The sequence below is a fragment of the Prorops nasuta genome, unplaced genomic scaffold (assembly GCF_024137725.1).
Source record: "Prorops nasuta isolate Cenicafe-Biocafe unplaced genomic scaffold, Cenicafe_Pnas_1.2 PNAS00023, whole genome shotgun sequence".
NCBI classification, from domain to species: Eukaryota; Metazoa; Arthropoda; class Insecta; order Hymenoptera; family Bethylidae; genus Prorops; species Prorops nasuta.
In genome coordinates, this window is record NW_027116820.1 from 1,402,293 (window position 1) to 1,419,021 (window position 16,729).

Consider the following 16,729-nt stretch of genomic DNA (forward strand, 5'->3'; position numbering starts at 1 on the left):
TGGTCTAAACTTACAAACATTTATCGTAATATAAATATATGTAAATTGTATAACTGATAAGTTTGCATAAAAATAACATATTTTTCAAAATATTTATTTATTAGACATTTCAATATTAAAACAATTTTATTATAAAACATAAATATGTTTCTTCAAATAAAAATATATATTTTGGTTGTAACAACAGATTCATAGATACTTTAAAAACTATGTCTTATTACACTCTCAAATAAACATGTACTTCACTGTTATCTAAGTATATTAAATACTATATAAGCTTTTTTTATAATAACAACAAAAATTTGTATCACTTTTATAAACTTAGGAAATTATGTATTGAAAAAATAGTATATGAAAATATATTTGGCATTTTAGTTTTAAACAAAATTTCCATTTTCCAAGTACTTTTTTAGTAAATTCATCTTCTCCTCGTGTCTTTTCTGTTTGTTTTTTTCTTTTTCTTGATGAATCAACAATAAAGTTTTTGCTATACCAGACTTATTACGTTTTGGATCAGTTGAGTCTTTTATGGAAGATTCCTGTTCTTTATTGTTTATAATAATTTTATTTGATAACTGCAAAACTTCAGGTTGTAAACTATCATCAATTGCTGCTATGTTTCTAAGTTCATTTTCAAAACAAACTTTTATTCTCTTTGAACCCGAGGAAGAATTGTTTTTGTCATATGTACGTTTCCTTTTCAAAACAGTCTTATATCGATTCTCACATTGTATGAATGTCTTCTTTATACCTAGCGATTCTTCCAGGTCATTTGCTATTTGTAGCCACATAGCCTTTTTGTTTCTAAATTTCTTCATAGGTTCAACGTCCTCTAAATATATTGTATATTTGTTTAATAGGAGCCTCGTAGCATCTTCAGACCATTCTTTATCTTCATTTACACATATTCTCGGTGTACTTCGGACAGGAATCTCATAACCTGCTTCTAGTATTGATGATTTTTCTACCATAGTGGTACTAATAGTACCTGTAAAAATATTACATTATACATTAATATTAATGTTCGCAAAATCTTAATATTTGAATTAATTTTTTCAAATTTATATTGTAAAATGATGCATGGTTATTCTAAACATTGAATGTATAGCATTATAAATAATAATTTACCTGTTTCTTTTGTAACCTCACATAAAATGCTGTCACCATCTTCTATTAAATGATTATTTTCATCAAATATGAACTTATTAATAATAACTGAATCTTTAGTTAATTCGCTTAAATCTATATTTTGTGAAGTTCTGCACACTCTTTCGTTTGTTTCAGTTATAATTGATGAATTGAGCAAGCTTTGTACTCTGCAGACTGCAAATGCCAGTTTATCTAACCTACATATATGTACTGTATATACCATCTGCGCATGTGTAATATGTACATACTTCTTGAACTATCCTGAGACCTGAACGAACAGTGAAACAAGGCTGTAGCACAAGCACCAACTCAGAACAAATTTGTCCAGTGCTGCACTGAGATTTGTTTGCACTCACGCTATTCTAGATGGAACGGATGTAAAGCAGTGCAGCTCTCATACAGCGCGAATGCTTTCTCGCCGAATTCACTATTAATAAAAATGTATTCAAGATTTTGTTTTGTCTTAAGCCTACGGCACACTATGCTGGATTTCGTGCTAGAATGCTTGCTAGATTTGTGAAGACCAATGAGATTATTATATTTAATTCACAACTGAATCATCTTTGGTCTTCACAATTCTAGCAAGCATTCTAGCACGAAATCCAGCATAGTGTGCCGTAGGCTTTAGATTGATCACCTCTCGGTTACACTGTTTAACAAGATATTTATGTAAATCCACCTAAAGAATTAAATGTAATAGATGGATATGTATTAAAATTGCATAAATCAATTTATGGCATAAAGCAAAGCGGCTACTATTGAAACAAAAAGTTAGCGTTTTGCAAAATTTAGGTTTAAAACGGTTTAAAGCTGATCCATGTATATATTATAAAATAAATCAGCAAGAAAGCATTATATTAGGAATATATGTAGATGGCATATTGATTTTTGCTAATAGTGAGGGTAGTAAAGTAAAATTAGAACAGGATCTTAAAAAACATTCTGAGATAAAAATATTAGGAGCTGTAAAAAATTGCTTAGGCATGAGAATAATTAGAGATATGGAAAACGGTAAACTTAGGATTGCCCGAGAATATCTTAGAGCGTTTTTGCATGGAAAACTCCAATCCAATATCCACTCCAATGGATGTAAATATGAAGCTCTGTGAGGACATGGAGCCGAAATCTGAAGAAGATCTCGAATAAATGAAAAGTACCCTATCAAGAAGGAGAAGGTAGTTTAAACTATGCATGCCAAATATCGAGGCGCAACATCGCATATGCTATTAGTTTTTTAAGTCGATTTAACAATAACCCTGGTAATGCCCATTGGTCAGCCGTTAAAAGAATTTTCAGATATTTGAAGGGAACATGTGATTATAGACTAGAGTTTAGTAGAGATACAAATTGTAAAATCGAGGCTCACGCAGACGCTGATTGGGCGAACGACATAAAAGATAGAAGGTCTATTGCTGGAAATGTAATTAAAGCACAAGGTAATTGTATATCTTGAATTAGCAAAAAACAGTGTACAGCTGCTTTATCAACCACAGATGCGGAATATATGTCTTTATCTTCGTGTGTGCTCAAAAAGTAAAGTGGTTAAAGATGATAATTGCGGAATTAGATCATAAGAAGTCAAATAAACCTGTGATCATTTTTTTAATAACAAAAGTGCAATATGCGTTAGTAATAGCACAAAAATAACCGTTGAACAAATCACATTGATGTGTGTCATCACTTTGTTAAAGATATGGTTAGAGATAGAGAAATTATTATTGAATACTTACCTACGAAAGATATGACAGCTGATATTCTGACAAAGGGTCTTTGTAAAGAAAAACATGAAAGCAATATTAAGAGATTAGGTTTAATACGAAGTAGTAATGAATGAAATATTGTAATAACTTACGTTTAAGCTAGAGTGTTTGTAATACTGTATAAGCGTATGTTACTAGACTAGCATACTCCGCATGGTGGCACTTAAAGCGTTCCTTCTTGTTAGTTAGTTAGTTCGTAACTCCCGTGCAATAATGAAACGTGATCATCACGATAGATGTACAATATTAAAGGTTTATTAATAAATCCTTAATTTAATCACTAAGATATAACTTAGTGAGTGTTGTAATTACCTAGCAAATCAAGAAATAAAAATGCTGATGAAAGATATGTATTGTATTGCTAATGAGCTATATAATTGACTTTTTTATTATGCTTTTGTAACGTCTAGAATAGTTCTATCGCTAATTTGACTAGTTAGTCAAAACGCGATATTTTAACCTTCACTCTTAAGGTGTTGAATTGAATGTTGCTAGTGTAACGGGTTTTGTGTAAAAGGTGACGATGATAAGATGCACGAACTCTAATTGCATAAAATGAAAAAGAAAAAGAAATGAAATTAAAATACATTCATTTGTTACCTTGTTGGTTGAATTATAAGTGTGAAAGACTGTAAAAGTTAAGTAGTTAGGAGACTTTTCTGTTGTAACTGCTCTCGTGAACTACAGGCGTAGTTGCCGTAGGGAACCAAGAATGTAAGTGTTTATAGTTGTATAAAATATGCACTGAGAGAGTTTAAATGTTAAAATGAATTTTGAATGCGTAATTTAAATAAACAACTTAGAAAACGCATATGAAATGATCAAATTAACACATGGATTTTATACAAAGAAAAATAAATGCGATTTTGCTTTCACTCTCTAGGTCACGAAATAACATAACCGAACTTAATGAATTTAGAAGAACGATTAATTAGCCGTGATGATAGATGTGATGCCAAGAAGACCCACAGAAGGAGGAGAAGGCCGGTGTCCACCAGCCCCGTACTTAAGGTAGTAGTCTAGTAAATCGACCGGTTTTGCAGGGTATTTTTCGGGAATTTTTTTTACTACCTAAATGAAATGCAAAAAATCTGAAAATTTTATAGTTTATTAATAGTATATTCAATTATAAAAAAATATATTTTCTTAAATTTTTACGATATTTTATTTAAATTATATGGGATCAAAGTAGGTGAAAAAAACTTGTGCTGCTGGCCCGTAAGGTATCTCCAGTTTGAGTAATCGGAAACAAAAAAATGCAACAGATTATTATTCAATACGAATGTTATGCTAGTCGGAACTAGAAAAAATTAATTTGGTTAAAAAATAACAAGATGGCGGACTTTAAAAGAAAAAGGTACAGTTTTTTAGTGTAAATGAGGTTGAAAATTGAAAAGTAATGGATGAAAAACAATGATTTTAGTTCCTGCTAGAATTACAGATGTGCAGAAAAATGTGTAAATATTTCAGCCCGATCGGTACAATAGAAAATCTGTTATGCCTCGGTCCGACCGAGAAAACGTGGTTTCGACAAAAACGCGTTTAAAGTTTGGCTAACAGAACTTTCATCCTCACACTAATCGTCGATCCCCGGTGCATACAACAAGCCATTGGTCTCTTCATACGTGTCAAGCATGGGTATATCTGGTTATATCCTTTCGTATATAAATAAATATACGAAACTCCAAGGAAATATAAAGATGATGAGTCATAATAGTGAGGAATAACCGTTAGCAGCTGTCGCGTACCTTACAGCGTTCAATTATGCGGCGCTCTCGAATATGTGTTATATCTTTGTTAATCTTTTGAATATCGGTTTAAAATTGTACACCTTATTCTCATGTTGGTATTGTAACGTAGGGGTCAGCCACCTTGCCGAAACAAAGTAGATCGCACGCGAGTGGTGTAGCAATGCGGTTCCGATGACTGGGAGTGGGGGTAGCTGTTTTGTGGTGTGGAAGGGGGATGGGTGGGGATAAGACTCTCTTAGTATGGTAGTGGTGGGGATGAGGAAGGAAAGGGTCTTATAGTGGGATCGAGTTTGGTTAGGGAGGAAGGGGGTTTTTTTCACCCTATGTCACAATTGGAAGGTCTTATAGTGGGACCGAGTTTGGTTAGGGAGGGGTATTTTTCACCCTATGTCACAGTTGGAAGGTCTTATAGTGGGACCGAGTTTGGTTAGGGAGGGGGTATTTTTCACCCTATGGTACCGTTGGTTAGTTATCCTACGGGGACCCTAGTTGAGGGAAGGTTTTTTCACCCTTCGAAGTCGATGGTTAGTTACCTTACGTAGCCTAACTATTTCCGACTCTGCTACACAGATAAACTAGCTTGAGTTCATTGCTAGTTCCAGTAGTCACCGCTAGGTGACTGCCTTCCTTAATCTTCTTTCGCGCTAATGGTATTTTAATATTACGTAATTACACACACGGGTGAACTAGTTCAATTTAATTGATAGTACCAGTAATTGCCGCTAGGTGGCTACAGCAATCTCCCCTTTTCTCGTTAGTTAAATTGTAGATAACTATTGTGATAAGTTGCTGATATCGTGCAAGGAATTAACTTTCCATCGAGCATGGAATTATAACTTTGCATGGCTTTTAACTAAACCTATGCAACGGATCACTAAATATCCTTTAAATGAAAGGATACAATTTTAATAGTCTCCCCTATTGGGGAGAATAACAATTTAACATCAATTTCAGGAATATTAACATTTTTGCTAAGACAACTTATTTAGTCATAGCTCTTACTACACCTCAGGTCACGTTCACCCTTTGCATGGAGGCTCTCCATCGATTTGGGGAGAATAATAATTTAATATCAATTTCAGGAATATTAATATTTTGATAGAACAACTTATTGAGTCCTAGTTCTTATAAAACTTTAGATATTGAATAAAAAACTGTTCTAAGAATTTTTATAGCCTATCCTTAAGATTATCCCAACCTATGTCATGCCATTTCTCCCGGACTTATCTGTTAAACATTTTTTTTTAGCTTTTTCAGGTAAGCATATCATACAATCCATCTAACAAGCAGGCTAGGCTTTAGAAAGGGTAAGAGTTGTCAGAGCATTTCAGTTTTTTTGAAGGGTAAAGCAAAACATAACTTTTACCTAGACATTAAGAAGCTGTATTGGTACCATTCTAGCGATTGGAGAACTGATTGCTGAGTGTGCTGATATCTTCTAGAACGGATATGCTCGAGTACCTGACGCCTGAGATTGTGTCATGACTTGTTACTTGATTTATGACCTTTTAGATCCTCGATTTTTTCATATTCTCTCAATTTTTTATATGCGTAGCTATCGAGAGGAATGTGCTCGTAAATTTTACCGTTTCATTTGAGAAAAGTCTGCAACACGTTTATGCAATTAAAAGAATTCTGGAGAAACCATTGGTAACGTGTCATGACCTGTTTGACGCAAATTTTCCCCAGTTCACTTTAGAAAAGTCTACAACATGATTATGCAATTAAATGAATTCAGGAGAAACCGCTTGTAACGTGTTACGACTTGTTTGACGCAAATTTCGTAGGCGGGCACGAATACCCACCACCCAAATATTAACTTCCAATAAGAATGCATCTAATCCCTTCCACCATTTTTTAAAACCAATGTTGTTAGCAATCGGGAAATTTCAGTCAGTCAGTTTTCATTAGAAGCTTCAAGGAGGTGAAAGATCCAGTGCAAAGCTATATTCCGAATATTTTCTTTGCTGTACCACAGAAACTCTTTTTGGGTGGTAAGAATTGTTATGTACATTGAATAAACATACATATCTCATTGCTACAATAAGCATTATATAATGAATATAATTAATATATTTAATACTATTTTCATTTGAAGACATAATTAATAAATCTGAATTATCATAGTTATACTAAAATACCAATAGCCTCATTGTAAAGGAGAAATACTCCTAATAGCGACAAATTCCTGAGTGTAATACGAAGCGCCAGACGCAGCTCGTTCACACTGTCGCCAAGGCTAAGTCCTGACACGTGGCAAATGTACTTCGACGGCAGTCGAATGTTCTAGAACAATGACGCATTTGACCATTGGGACCCGCAAATGTTACCATATAAGGTAATGTTTGACGCTGCACTTTGAGGGTAAGAGCCCCAAGCGTGCAGCCCCAACGAGCAGTTCGAGTCAAAAGCTAGAAGGAACAAGTCGAGTCTCCTAGGACCTTCAGTCCTCTTATCTCTTAATTTTATCCAGGCAATCCTTTGTCTCTTAAAACTATAATTATCTAGCTCATAGCTCTGGTTATCAACTTGTATAAAGAAGAGACATTGTAAATCAAAAATCAATAAACCTTATTATACAAAAGAATTTCAAGTTTGTCGTGAATCAGCGATTGAACCACAACAGAATTATTCTTTTATTATTCTCTTTTCTTGTTATTCTATTTCAATGTTTTTTCTTTTCTTAATTTCTATGTTTTTTTTCATAGAAAAATGGATTTAACCAAGATCAATGCACTTGCAAGTGTAACTTACCAACCTAAGACTTTCGTAAAGCTGAATACTTTTGAGGAGAATAAGGAGTATCAAATCACTGAATTAGTGAAAATTAAGACCAAATATGGAGAGAAATTAATAGCGAAGCTGGCTACCGACGAATGGTTCTTCCTACCCTCAAGGATGATGAAATTACTGGAGTCGCCTGAACTAATCGAAGAACTTCAAAATGCTGCATCAGCGAATACATTAAAAATCTTATATGTTGGAGGACGATACAATAATTTAGAATTTAAAGTTACCCAATGATAATCATAAGATAAATTTTGGAAATGTTTGTAAGGAATGTTTTTAAGGAATGACATCAATAAATGTTTATTATATCTTATTTATTTATTTTTTCTTTATCCCTCACTACATTAGTAAGATACATATAAATCTAGTCTATTAACTTACATTTCTAACAATACTAGTAAGCGGGTTATATTCAACGATTTTATCATGTATAATTAAACAAAACGCAGTAGTATTACTTGGAATATTTCTAGTACAATCAATCTCAATTTTAACATCAACAGTGCCTGACTTTATAGATTCATTTTGATGCGAACAATCGATGACGAAGAGAGGACCGTATTCCACAAAGTTTTTGTAATTAAGCATTGGTTTCGACTGTTTTTCTCCTGCATAATATGAATGGATAAATTTAACATACATATCATATAGTACAGAATAACGGTTTTTTTCGCTATCACTATCAATTCGGTCATATGGATAAAATTCTGAATTCAGATAGACTTTAACATCACGAACAGAACTGTCATTGAATCTAAGCACCTCCATATGCTGCGTACTCTTCTTATTTTGACTAAATGCTAGTATAACATATCGAGGTTTCTCCAATTGTGTTGCAGCTTTTACGGCCCATGTATGCCTCTGTGTTTCAGGTAGAAGTGGATATTCGTAGAGTTCCCAGGAACGAAAAGCCATGGTTAAACTTTTGTTTTGCTCAATCAAACGTAGAAATTTAAGTTTTGTATAATCATTCAGTGATACATGAGGAATCCTCCATTGCACTTTTTGCAAATCAATTTTGGAGTTGATGATTTTTCTCGAAGAATGTAGTGAATTTATATCATCACCTGCTCGAATAAGAACGAGTTCATGACGTGCATTTATTATAACTCTTCTGTAGTCTTCACAAAAACCCAACAGCATTTGCAATGGTACACAAAAGTTGAAATGATTCGTAGACCTGTGATCTGTTAGAAACCATCCTGAATGACGTAGACTTGCACTTTCCTCAGCAGTTAAGGAGATGAGATTCTTCATGGAGCTAGTAATACCCACATTCTTACAGCGATCCATCTCAATACCATTCAATTCATAACGAATTTCATCAAACAAGAATGCCATGGAATTACAGTCAAGTCCTACGACATCTTGGGCTGTTGCATCTGGAGCACGGGTTCCAACGATTATCTTTCCCTCAATGTAGAGATAACTTTCACAGGGTAGAAGAATTAAATCTTGCTGTTGTATAGGAATTCGAATTTCATCAATCTTTCCCAATGAGGCATTTGCATAAGGATTGTATGCATGCATTTCCATTTTAGTGATGCGATTGTCGAACACCGGTTGAGCGGTTACATCTAATGGATCCATTTTTATTTCTAACGTTGAAACCCAGTGATTGTAGAAAGGTGATATTTCTTCTTGTTAATGATGCGCCAACGTTACCTTCGCTCAATGTATTTTGTCCTCCAGCGTTACCTTCACTCAATGTATTCTGTCCTGCTGCAGCAGTTGGACTGATAGGCTCATCGAGTATCGGTGATTTATAAGTATTCTTGTAAATCAACATTTTCTAATATGTAAACGAATTGTGATTTCTTCACCTCCGAAATTTACTATACGATCTTCCTGATCGAGAATACGCAAGGTGAGACGGTCAATTACTTTCGCAATGACTGGCAAGTAAATGACGTTCTTCGGTGTTTCTGCGATTTTATAACCTAGCGGAACACTCGGAAAAAATTCATGTATAACATGTCGAGGTCTACCGTTTGTGTACGCACCAGCTGTAATGTTGCATTCAATTCGTAGAATATTTACTCTTATAATGTTTACGGGCTCGTCTGATTCAGCTAGTGTGTTCGGTGGAATAACACGATCTAATGAAAAACCCAACAAAGAGCCTATATTGTTAGGTTGTGTAAAATCAATCTGATATTTACACTTTATTTCACTTTTTAATGTATTTTTATTAGCACGTAGAACAATTACTTCTTCTTCATCACCTTCGAACATCTGAGCACGTAAAAAGTCATTTATAGCATTGAGCTCATAACAACCTGTAGGTATAGTTAGCTCCTGATCATCAACGTAAAATATATTGTTTGTCTCATCAACATTAGAGATTGAATTGAAGCTCTGAAAGTCTACGAGACCGAGTTCATAATGTCCATCTCGAAGATTGATCGGGGGGAAAAAATCTGACCCCAATACCGAGTCACGGCCAGAGAGTGTAACTGTTAAAGACATTGTTCACGTAGAAACTTGACACACAACTGACCGCATATGCTTGAATCATACGATTGATATTGGTCGTGGATGTAGTAGATTATAGCAAAAGGTCCAAAATATTCCACAAGTTCAATTGGTGGTTTTAAATTTCCGAAGGAATCGAAATACCTAACGTGCTTATTACGTTTAACGTAAGCGACCCAATGTGTTCCAGGACCTTGTTCGTCATCAAGATTCACAATTGCGCACTCATTGCGTTGCGCATTTTGAGGTAGAGATGTACGCATAAAGACTCCCCGAAAATGCGGTATTTTACGGCAGACGTTTGATAATTGCATATTACTAGTAGGTCCAGATTTAGGAAGTCCATTTATTTTCTTTTCCTTTTCCTTTTCACTCCCTCTCCTATTCGACTGTATGGTGCGAGGTATAAACCTTGTCCCCGTCTCGCTTCCATTAAGCGATTGTGTCGATGCATTTCTTCCAATTGTTTTTTGGCTGCTTTGGTGTCGTTTACAGCCTTTGCTATACCTGCTGCACCGCCAGCTAATGCGCCCACCGCACTCAGCAGCGGAAGCAATGGTAATAAACCCCCCCGTTTTGTTTTAGTAAGTGACTTTTTCCTCAATAAACCACCTCGTTTTTTCGGTACACGAATTTTTCTTTTCTTCGTACTTTTTCTAGGCACTCGCAGTCCTAAGCCGAGTTTCCGTTTTGCATTCATTGATGCCCAGACAGCAGTAGCTGTCGCTCGTTCACCTACGGATGAGTTGTTCCGATTCTGCGTATAGTAATAAGTATGAATGTTTGTTTAATTCGATTAATCGATAAGTTAATTTGTTGCATTAGTTGTTACCCAAGGATGGTCGAGAGTTTTTTGTTTGTAGCTATGCAATTAGTTAGTCTCATAGTAACCTTCCTACAATCTAGACGTGTCGGAGAGAAAATTGTGAAGGCCCGAGCCTAGACGTAATATTTATTAATACGGAGTAAAGATTGTAAGGCCCGAGCCAGAAGATTAAAACGAAGTGGAGATGAAGTTATAACGCAGCCCGGCTGCTTATCGAAAACAAGGGCCTGACTTTAAATAAAATAGTAGCTATGCTACTAAGAACAATTTTAGGCCCGGCCTAAAACTGCAAGCTAAGTGATAGATAGCCCGGCTATCAAAAGTGTATCTACCTAAAGGTGAAATTAAGTTGTATCGAGCAAAAGCATTATATGAATTGTGTAATTGTGTTTAACTATTTTGGACAATAAAAAAGGGTTTTTTATGCCTTCGGGCTTTTTCCCTCAAAGTGTGTGTATATGTTCTTTACCAAAAATAAGGAGTTATTACATGCGTAGCAGCTCCTCAAGAGATAACATTTTTGGTGCCTCCTGTGAGGTCTTCGAGGACCGGAATATAGACATAGCGACATCGAGAAGGCAGCGGTCGGTAGCATAACTTACTACGATTCGAGTCAGCAAAGGTCGAGTAGCAACAGTGAGCGGCGCAACGGACTTCACGCTAAGCGGGCAACGGGGGGATATCAAGGCCACCACGATAAGAGCATTCAAAGAAGAAGAGCAGTTAGCAACGAAACGGCGAGCGAAATTCATATAAGATCATTATTTATATTTTCTATGTTTACAGTTAATTTATAAGAGAAAGTTAGATTTAGTATAAGATCGGTTCTCACCCCAGCATTAAAAGTAATAAAGTTGAAAAATCAGAGCGGAACAATGGAGCGTAACGATAGAATTAAATTTATAACTCAAAAACGGGCAACATTAAAGGCACAAATTACTATATTAAACAACGCGATCGATAATGATAAATTGGATCATATTAATATACGTTTAAGATTCGAGCGTTTAAAAGATCATTTCAAAAATTATGAGGACTTGCATGATGAGTTAGAAATTCTTGAACCTAGTGATGAGCATTTCGATGATATGCTAGAAGTACAGGATAGGTATTATAGTCTGGCAAGCAAAATGAATAGGATATTAAATATAGGCGCTTGTAGCAGTTCAGAAAGGTCAATCAATAATTCCTTAGAGGCATTAAGAAATGAGCCGGTTAAAAAGATTAAATTGCCCGTTGCGCAGCTTCCTAAATTTTCAGGTGATATAGAACAATGGTTATCTTACAAAAACACGTTCGTCACAATGATAGACTCTAGAGAGGATATCACTGACCTACAAAAGTTCTTATATTTGAAGGAATCTGTTAAGGGAGACGCTTTAAATAAAATAGCAATCTATGACGCAAGTGATGCTAGTTATAAATTAGCATGGAATTTGCTGATCGAAACTTACGAAAAAAAGAGAATATTAATAAGCAAGCATTTGGATGCAATTATTGATATACCTGCTCAAATTAGAAGTACTAGCATGGAATTAACACAAGCAGTCGATAGTTTAAAACAGCACACAAGCGTATTGGCAATTCTAGGCATAAAGATAGATGAGCATATTTTAATAAGGTTAATTGAAAGATCATTTCCGTTAAACATTCGTTCCAGATGGGAGGAGACTTTAAGTTTGAACGAGTTTCCTCCGTTAAAAAATTTATACAATTTTGTGGCCGAAACGGCATTCAAATTGAACATTATGGAAAATGAAAAAAATCGAAAAAGAAGCGCGAACAATATAGAGCAAAATCATTCGTATAAAATAAGAAGAAATGGGGATGCGCGTGTCATGGTAACCTCAACTTATAAACAAAGTTGTGTCCTATGCCAAAAAGACAGGCACGCTATATATAGATGTCCATTATACAATGAAATGACGATCGCGCAGAGATGGGAGAAAATTAAAAGATTAGGAGTTTGTAAAAATTGCTTGCGTAATCATTATAATCCTTGCGCGTCGATCAAATGTAGAATATGCAATTACTTCCATCATACTTCTTTACATAGGGATAAAGCTAGGGAAGAATCGCATCACATGAATAAAAAAAACAAAATTGAGTGCTCTTCCGCGGAGAAGGCAAATCAAGAAAACAATAATAATTGACATAATGCAGTCGCGATGCAAGCAATCGCGACGCGTGTTTTTTCACAATTATTAATGACTGCTGAGGTAAAATTGGTAAACTTTACAGGAAAGTTAATAAGTTGTCGAGCGTTGATGGATACCTGTGCTACCGCGAATTTCTTAACAGAAGACATGGCTCGTAAGCTTAATTTGCGCGTTGAAGCATGTGAGTTTACGATCAATGCTATTGATAATATACGCACTACAGCGAAAGGAATAGCAAAGATAACTTTTCAATCGATTCACGGTCAATTTAGAAAAAGCTTAACATGTTTGATAGTACCACATATTTCTGGTTTTATTCCTAATGATGTTTTCCCTCGTGAGGATGTTAGAGTTCCTTCAAATATTAAGCTCGCGGATCCTCAGTTTCATTTGCCGCAAAGGGTAGATCTTCTTATAGGTTCGGGCGCGACGTTATCATTATTGTGCGTGGGCCAAATAAATTTATCCAGAAATGAATGTGATCTTTACGCTCAAAAAACGTTATTAGGCTGGGTGATAGTAGGAGAAGCATCAAGTAGAAGACAAAGGAAGGAAGAATTTTGTAGATTAGCTAACATAATACGGTGTTTCGCAGCGCCAGGTGTGAAGCAGAAAAAACAAAATAGGATTGTTTCAGATGAATGCGAAATACATTACAAATTAAACACTACGCGGGATAGCGATGGTAGATATATCGTTCGTTTACCATTCAAAGATAACAGACCAGATCTAGGAAATACTAAAGCAGTCGCCATGAGAAGATTTTACGGATTGATTCGTAAATTCAAAAATGACCCTGAGATGGCTAAAAATTATTGGAGCGTCATGCAAGAATACATAGATAAAGGCCATATGGCACTCGTGAATTCTGAAGTACAAGAAGGATATTATTTACCTCATCACGCGGTGATAAAAAATGATAGTATTACTACAAAGGTTAGAGTTGTGTTCGATGCGTCAGCCAAGGGGGATAAGGGCGTATCATTAAATGAGGTTTTATTAACGGGACCTGTTATACAGGACAAATTGACCGAGCATTTAATTCGCATTCGTTTGAAAAGGTATATGATTACAGCTGACATTGAAAAAATGTACAGGCAAATTTTGGTTCATCCTGATGACAGACGCTATCAGAGAATAGTATGGTTTCATCAGAATGAAATACGAACCTTTGAGCTTAAAACTGTGACTTTTGGAGTATCTTCTTCCTCTTTTTTAGCCATACGCACTTTAAAACAGTTGGCTGAGGATGAAGGTGATAAGTATCCCATAGGTGCGAGGGTATTGAAGGAAAATTTATATGTTGATGACTTGTTGGCGGGTGCCAATACATTACAGGAAATTATAAAAATAAGAGAAGAGTTGATAGCATTGTTAAGAAAGGGGAGATTTAAAATTCGCAAATGGGCATCTAATAACCCTCAGGCAGTCGAATTTACTGACAAAAAAATGTCGGATATAGAATTTTTAAAAGACGAAACAACTATAAAGAAAACGTTAGGAATATGCTGGAATGCAGCGAATGACGAATTTTCATATAATGTCCAATCCAGGGATACCACAGAAAAGGTCACCAAACGAATTATATTGTCAGAAGTGGCTAAAATTTATGATCCAATAGGACTATTAGGTCCAATAACGTTTATGGCGAAGGTTATAGTACAAGAATGTTGGAAAAGCAAAGTTCATTGGGATGAGACGCTAAGTCTAGCGTTAAAGGAGAAATGGTCAGTATTTGCTAGGCAATTATCATTATTGAGTGAGCTTACAGTAAAACGATATTTATTAGCAGATTCGGCACGAGAAATTCAGATACATGGATTTTGTGATGCTAGCAAGTTAGGATATGGGGCTTGTTTATATATAAGATCTATAGGTGAGGGAGGGCATATAATAACTCGATTAATATGCTCTAGGTCGCGAGTAGCATCTTTGAAGGAAATCAGCATTCCCCGAATGGAATTAAAATGTTTAAGAGAAGCGCGAATAATCAAAGAAAATCGATTGGCTTCATTAAATCCTTTTCTGAATAGCGATGGATTAATATGTGTAGGGGGAAGATTAAGAAATGCTAATATGCCAATGTCTCAAAAACATTCTATTCTATTGCCTGCGCGTAGTCATTTTACTGATCTGATCATCAGGGAATATCATGAGAGATATTATCATGCTGGGGTGCAGACCACGTTGTATTCAATAAGGCAACGATTTTGGATCTTGGATGGAAAGAATCAAGTTCGAAAAATCGTACGCGGCTGCGTCCGATGCATCAGATTCCATGTTAAACCAAATGAGTATAGAATGGCTGACTTGCCTGTATCCCGTGTGGAAATATCTACTCCCTTTTTTCACACTGGTATAGACTTTTTCGGACCTATGTTTGTAAAGGAAAGAAAATATCGAAATAAAAATCGAATAAAGGTATATGGGTGTGTGTTCATATGTATGGCATCCAAAGCAGTGCACATCGAAATTGTAAGTGAATTGTCTTCAGATGCTTTTATAGCGGCTCTACGAAGGTTTAGTGGAAGAAGAAGTACGCCCGCGCATATCTATACTGATAACGGAACTAATTTCATAGGAGCTAATAGGGAATTAAGAGATGTATATGCTTTGTTAGAATCGAAAGAATTTAAGAATAAAAAAGATGAATATATTTTAAAGAATAAAATAAATTGGCATTTCAATCCACCGCTATCACCCCATTTTGGAGGGTTATGGGAAGCGGCCGTAAAATCATTTAAGCATCATTTTAAGCGTGTCATTGGGGACAAGTTACTCACTTTGAAGGAAATAAACACATTTGCTGTAGAAATAGAGGCAATTTTAAATTCTAGGCCTTTGTGTCCCATTTCTTCCGATCCAAATGATCCATTATCTTTAACACCGGCACACTTGTTCATAGGAAAGCCGTTGATTGGGATGCCAGAGTCCGATGTTTCAGCTATTCCGGATAATCGATTAAATTCATGGCGGATAATCCAAAAGATACGTTTAGATTTTTGGAGAAGATGTCAACTTGAATATTTAAGCGAATTGCAAAAACGAAGCAAATGGTTTTATCCGGGAAGGGATGTTACGATTGGATCTGTAGTATTGTTAATCGAAAGAAACCAGCCTTGTATGCATTGGTCGATGGGAAGAATATTGGAAGTTCATCCTGGTGATGATGGCGTAGTGCGAGTAGTGACATTAAGGACTGCTAAAGGTATTTTTAAGAGAAATGTAAGGGCAATTTGCCCCCTAATTGATTGTAAATAAAATTTTTTTTTTTTGATCGCATCGCTCTCAACGGGGGGAGGATGTTCCGATTCTGCGTATAGTAATAAGTATGAATGTTTGTTTAATTCGATTAATCGATAAGTTAATTTGTTGCATTAGTTGTTACCCAAGGATGGTCGAGAGTTTTTTGTTTGTAGCTATGCAATTAGTTAGTCTCATAGTAACCTTCCTACAATCTAGACGTGTCGGAGAGAAAATTGTGAAGGCCCGAGCCTAGACGTAATATTTATTAATACGGAGTAAAGATTGTAAGGCCCGAGCCAAAGGATTAAAACGAAGTGGAGATGAAGTTATAACGCAGCCCGGCTGCTTATTGAAAACAAGGGCCTGACTTTAAATAAAATAGTAGCTATGCTACTAAGAACAATTTTAGGCCCGGCCTAAAACTGCAAGCTAAGTGATAGATAGCCCGGCTATCAAAAGTGTATCTACCTAAAGGTGAAATTAAGTTGTATCGAGAAAAAGCATTATATGAATTGTGTAATTGTGTTTAACTATTTTGGACAATAAAAAAGGGTTTTTTATGCCTTCGGGCTT

The 16,729-nt window shown here is 35.5% G+C and overlaps 2 protein-coding genes across 2 annotated transcripts; both read left to right on the forward strand.

Moving 5' to 3' along the window:
- Positions 1–11,626: 11,626 nt before the first annotated feature.
- LOC136781510 (uncharacterized) lies at positions 11,627–12,904 on the forward strand. The gene has a single exon (XM_066740398.1). The coding sequence runs from the start codon at positions 11,627–11,629 to the stop codon at positions 12,902–12,904; it is 1,278 nt and encodes a 425-aa protein (XP_066596495.1).
- Positions 12,905–12,958: 54 nt separating this feature from the next.
- Positions 12,959–16,409, forward strand: LOC136781511 (uncharacterized). The gene is made up of 3 exons (XM_066740399.1): positions 12,959–14,748; positions 14,827–16,118; positions 16,330–16,409. Exons 1-3 carry the CDS (start codon positions 12,959–12,961, stop codon positions 16,407–16,409), a joined length of 3,162 nt encoding a protein of 1,053 aa, XP_066596496.1.
- The last annotated feature ends 320 nt before the right edge of the window (positions 16,410–16,729 follow it).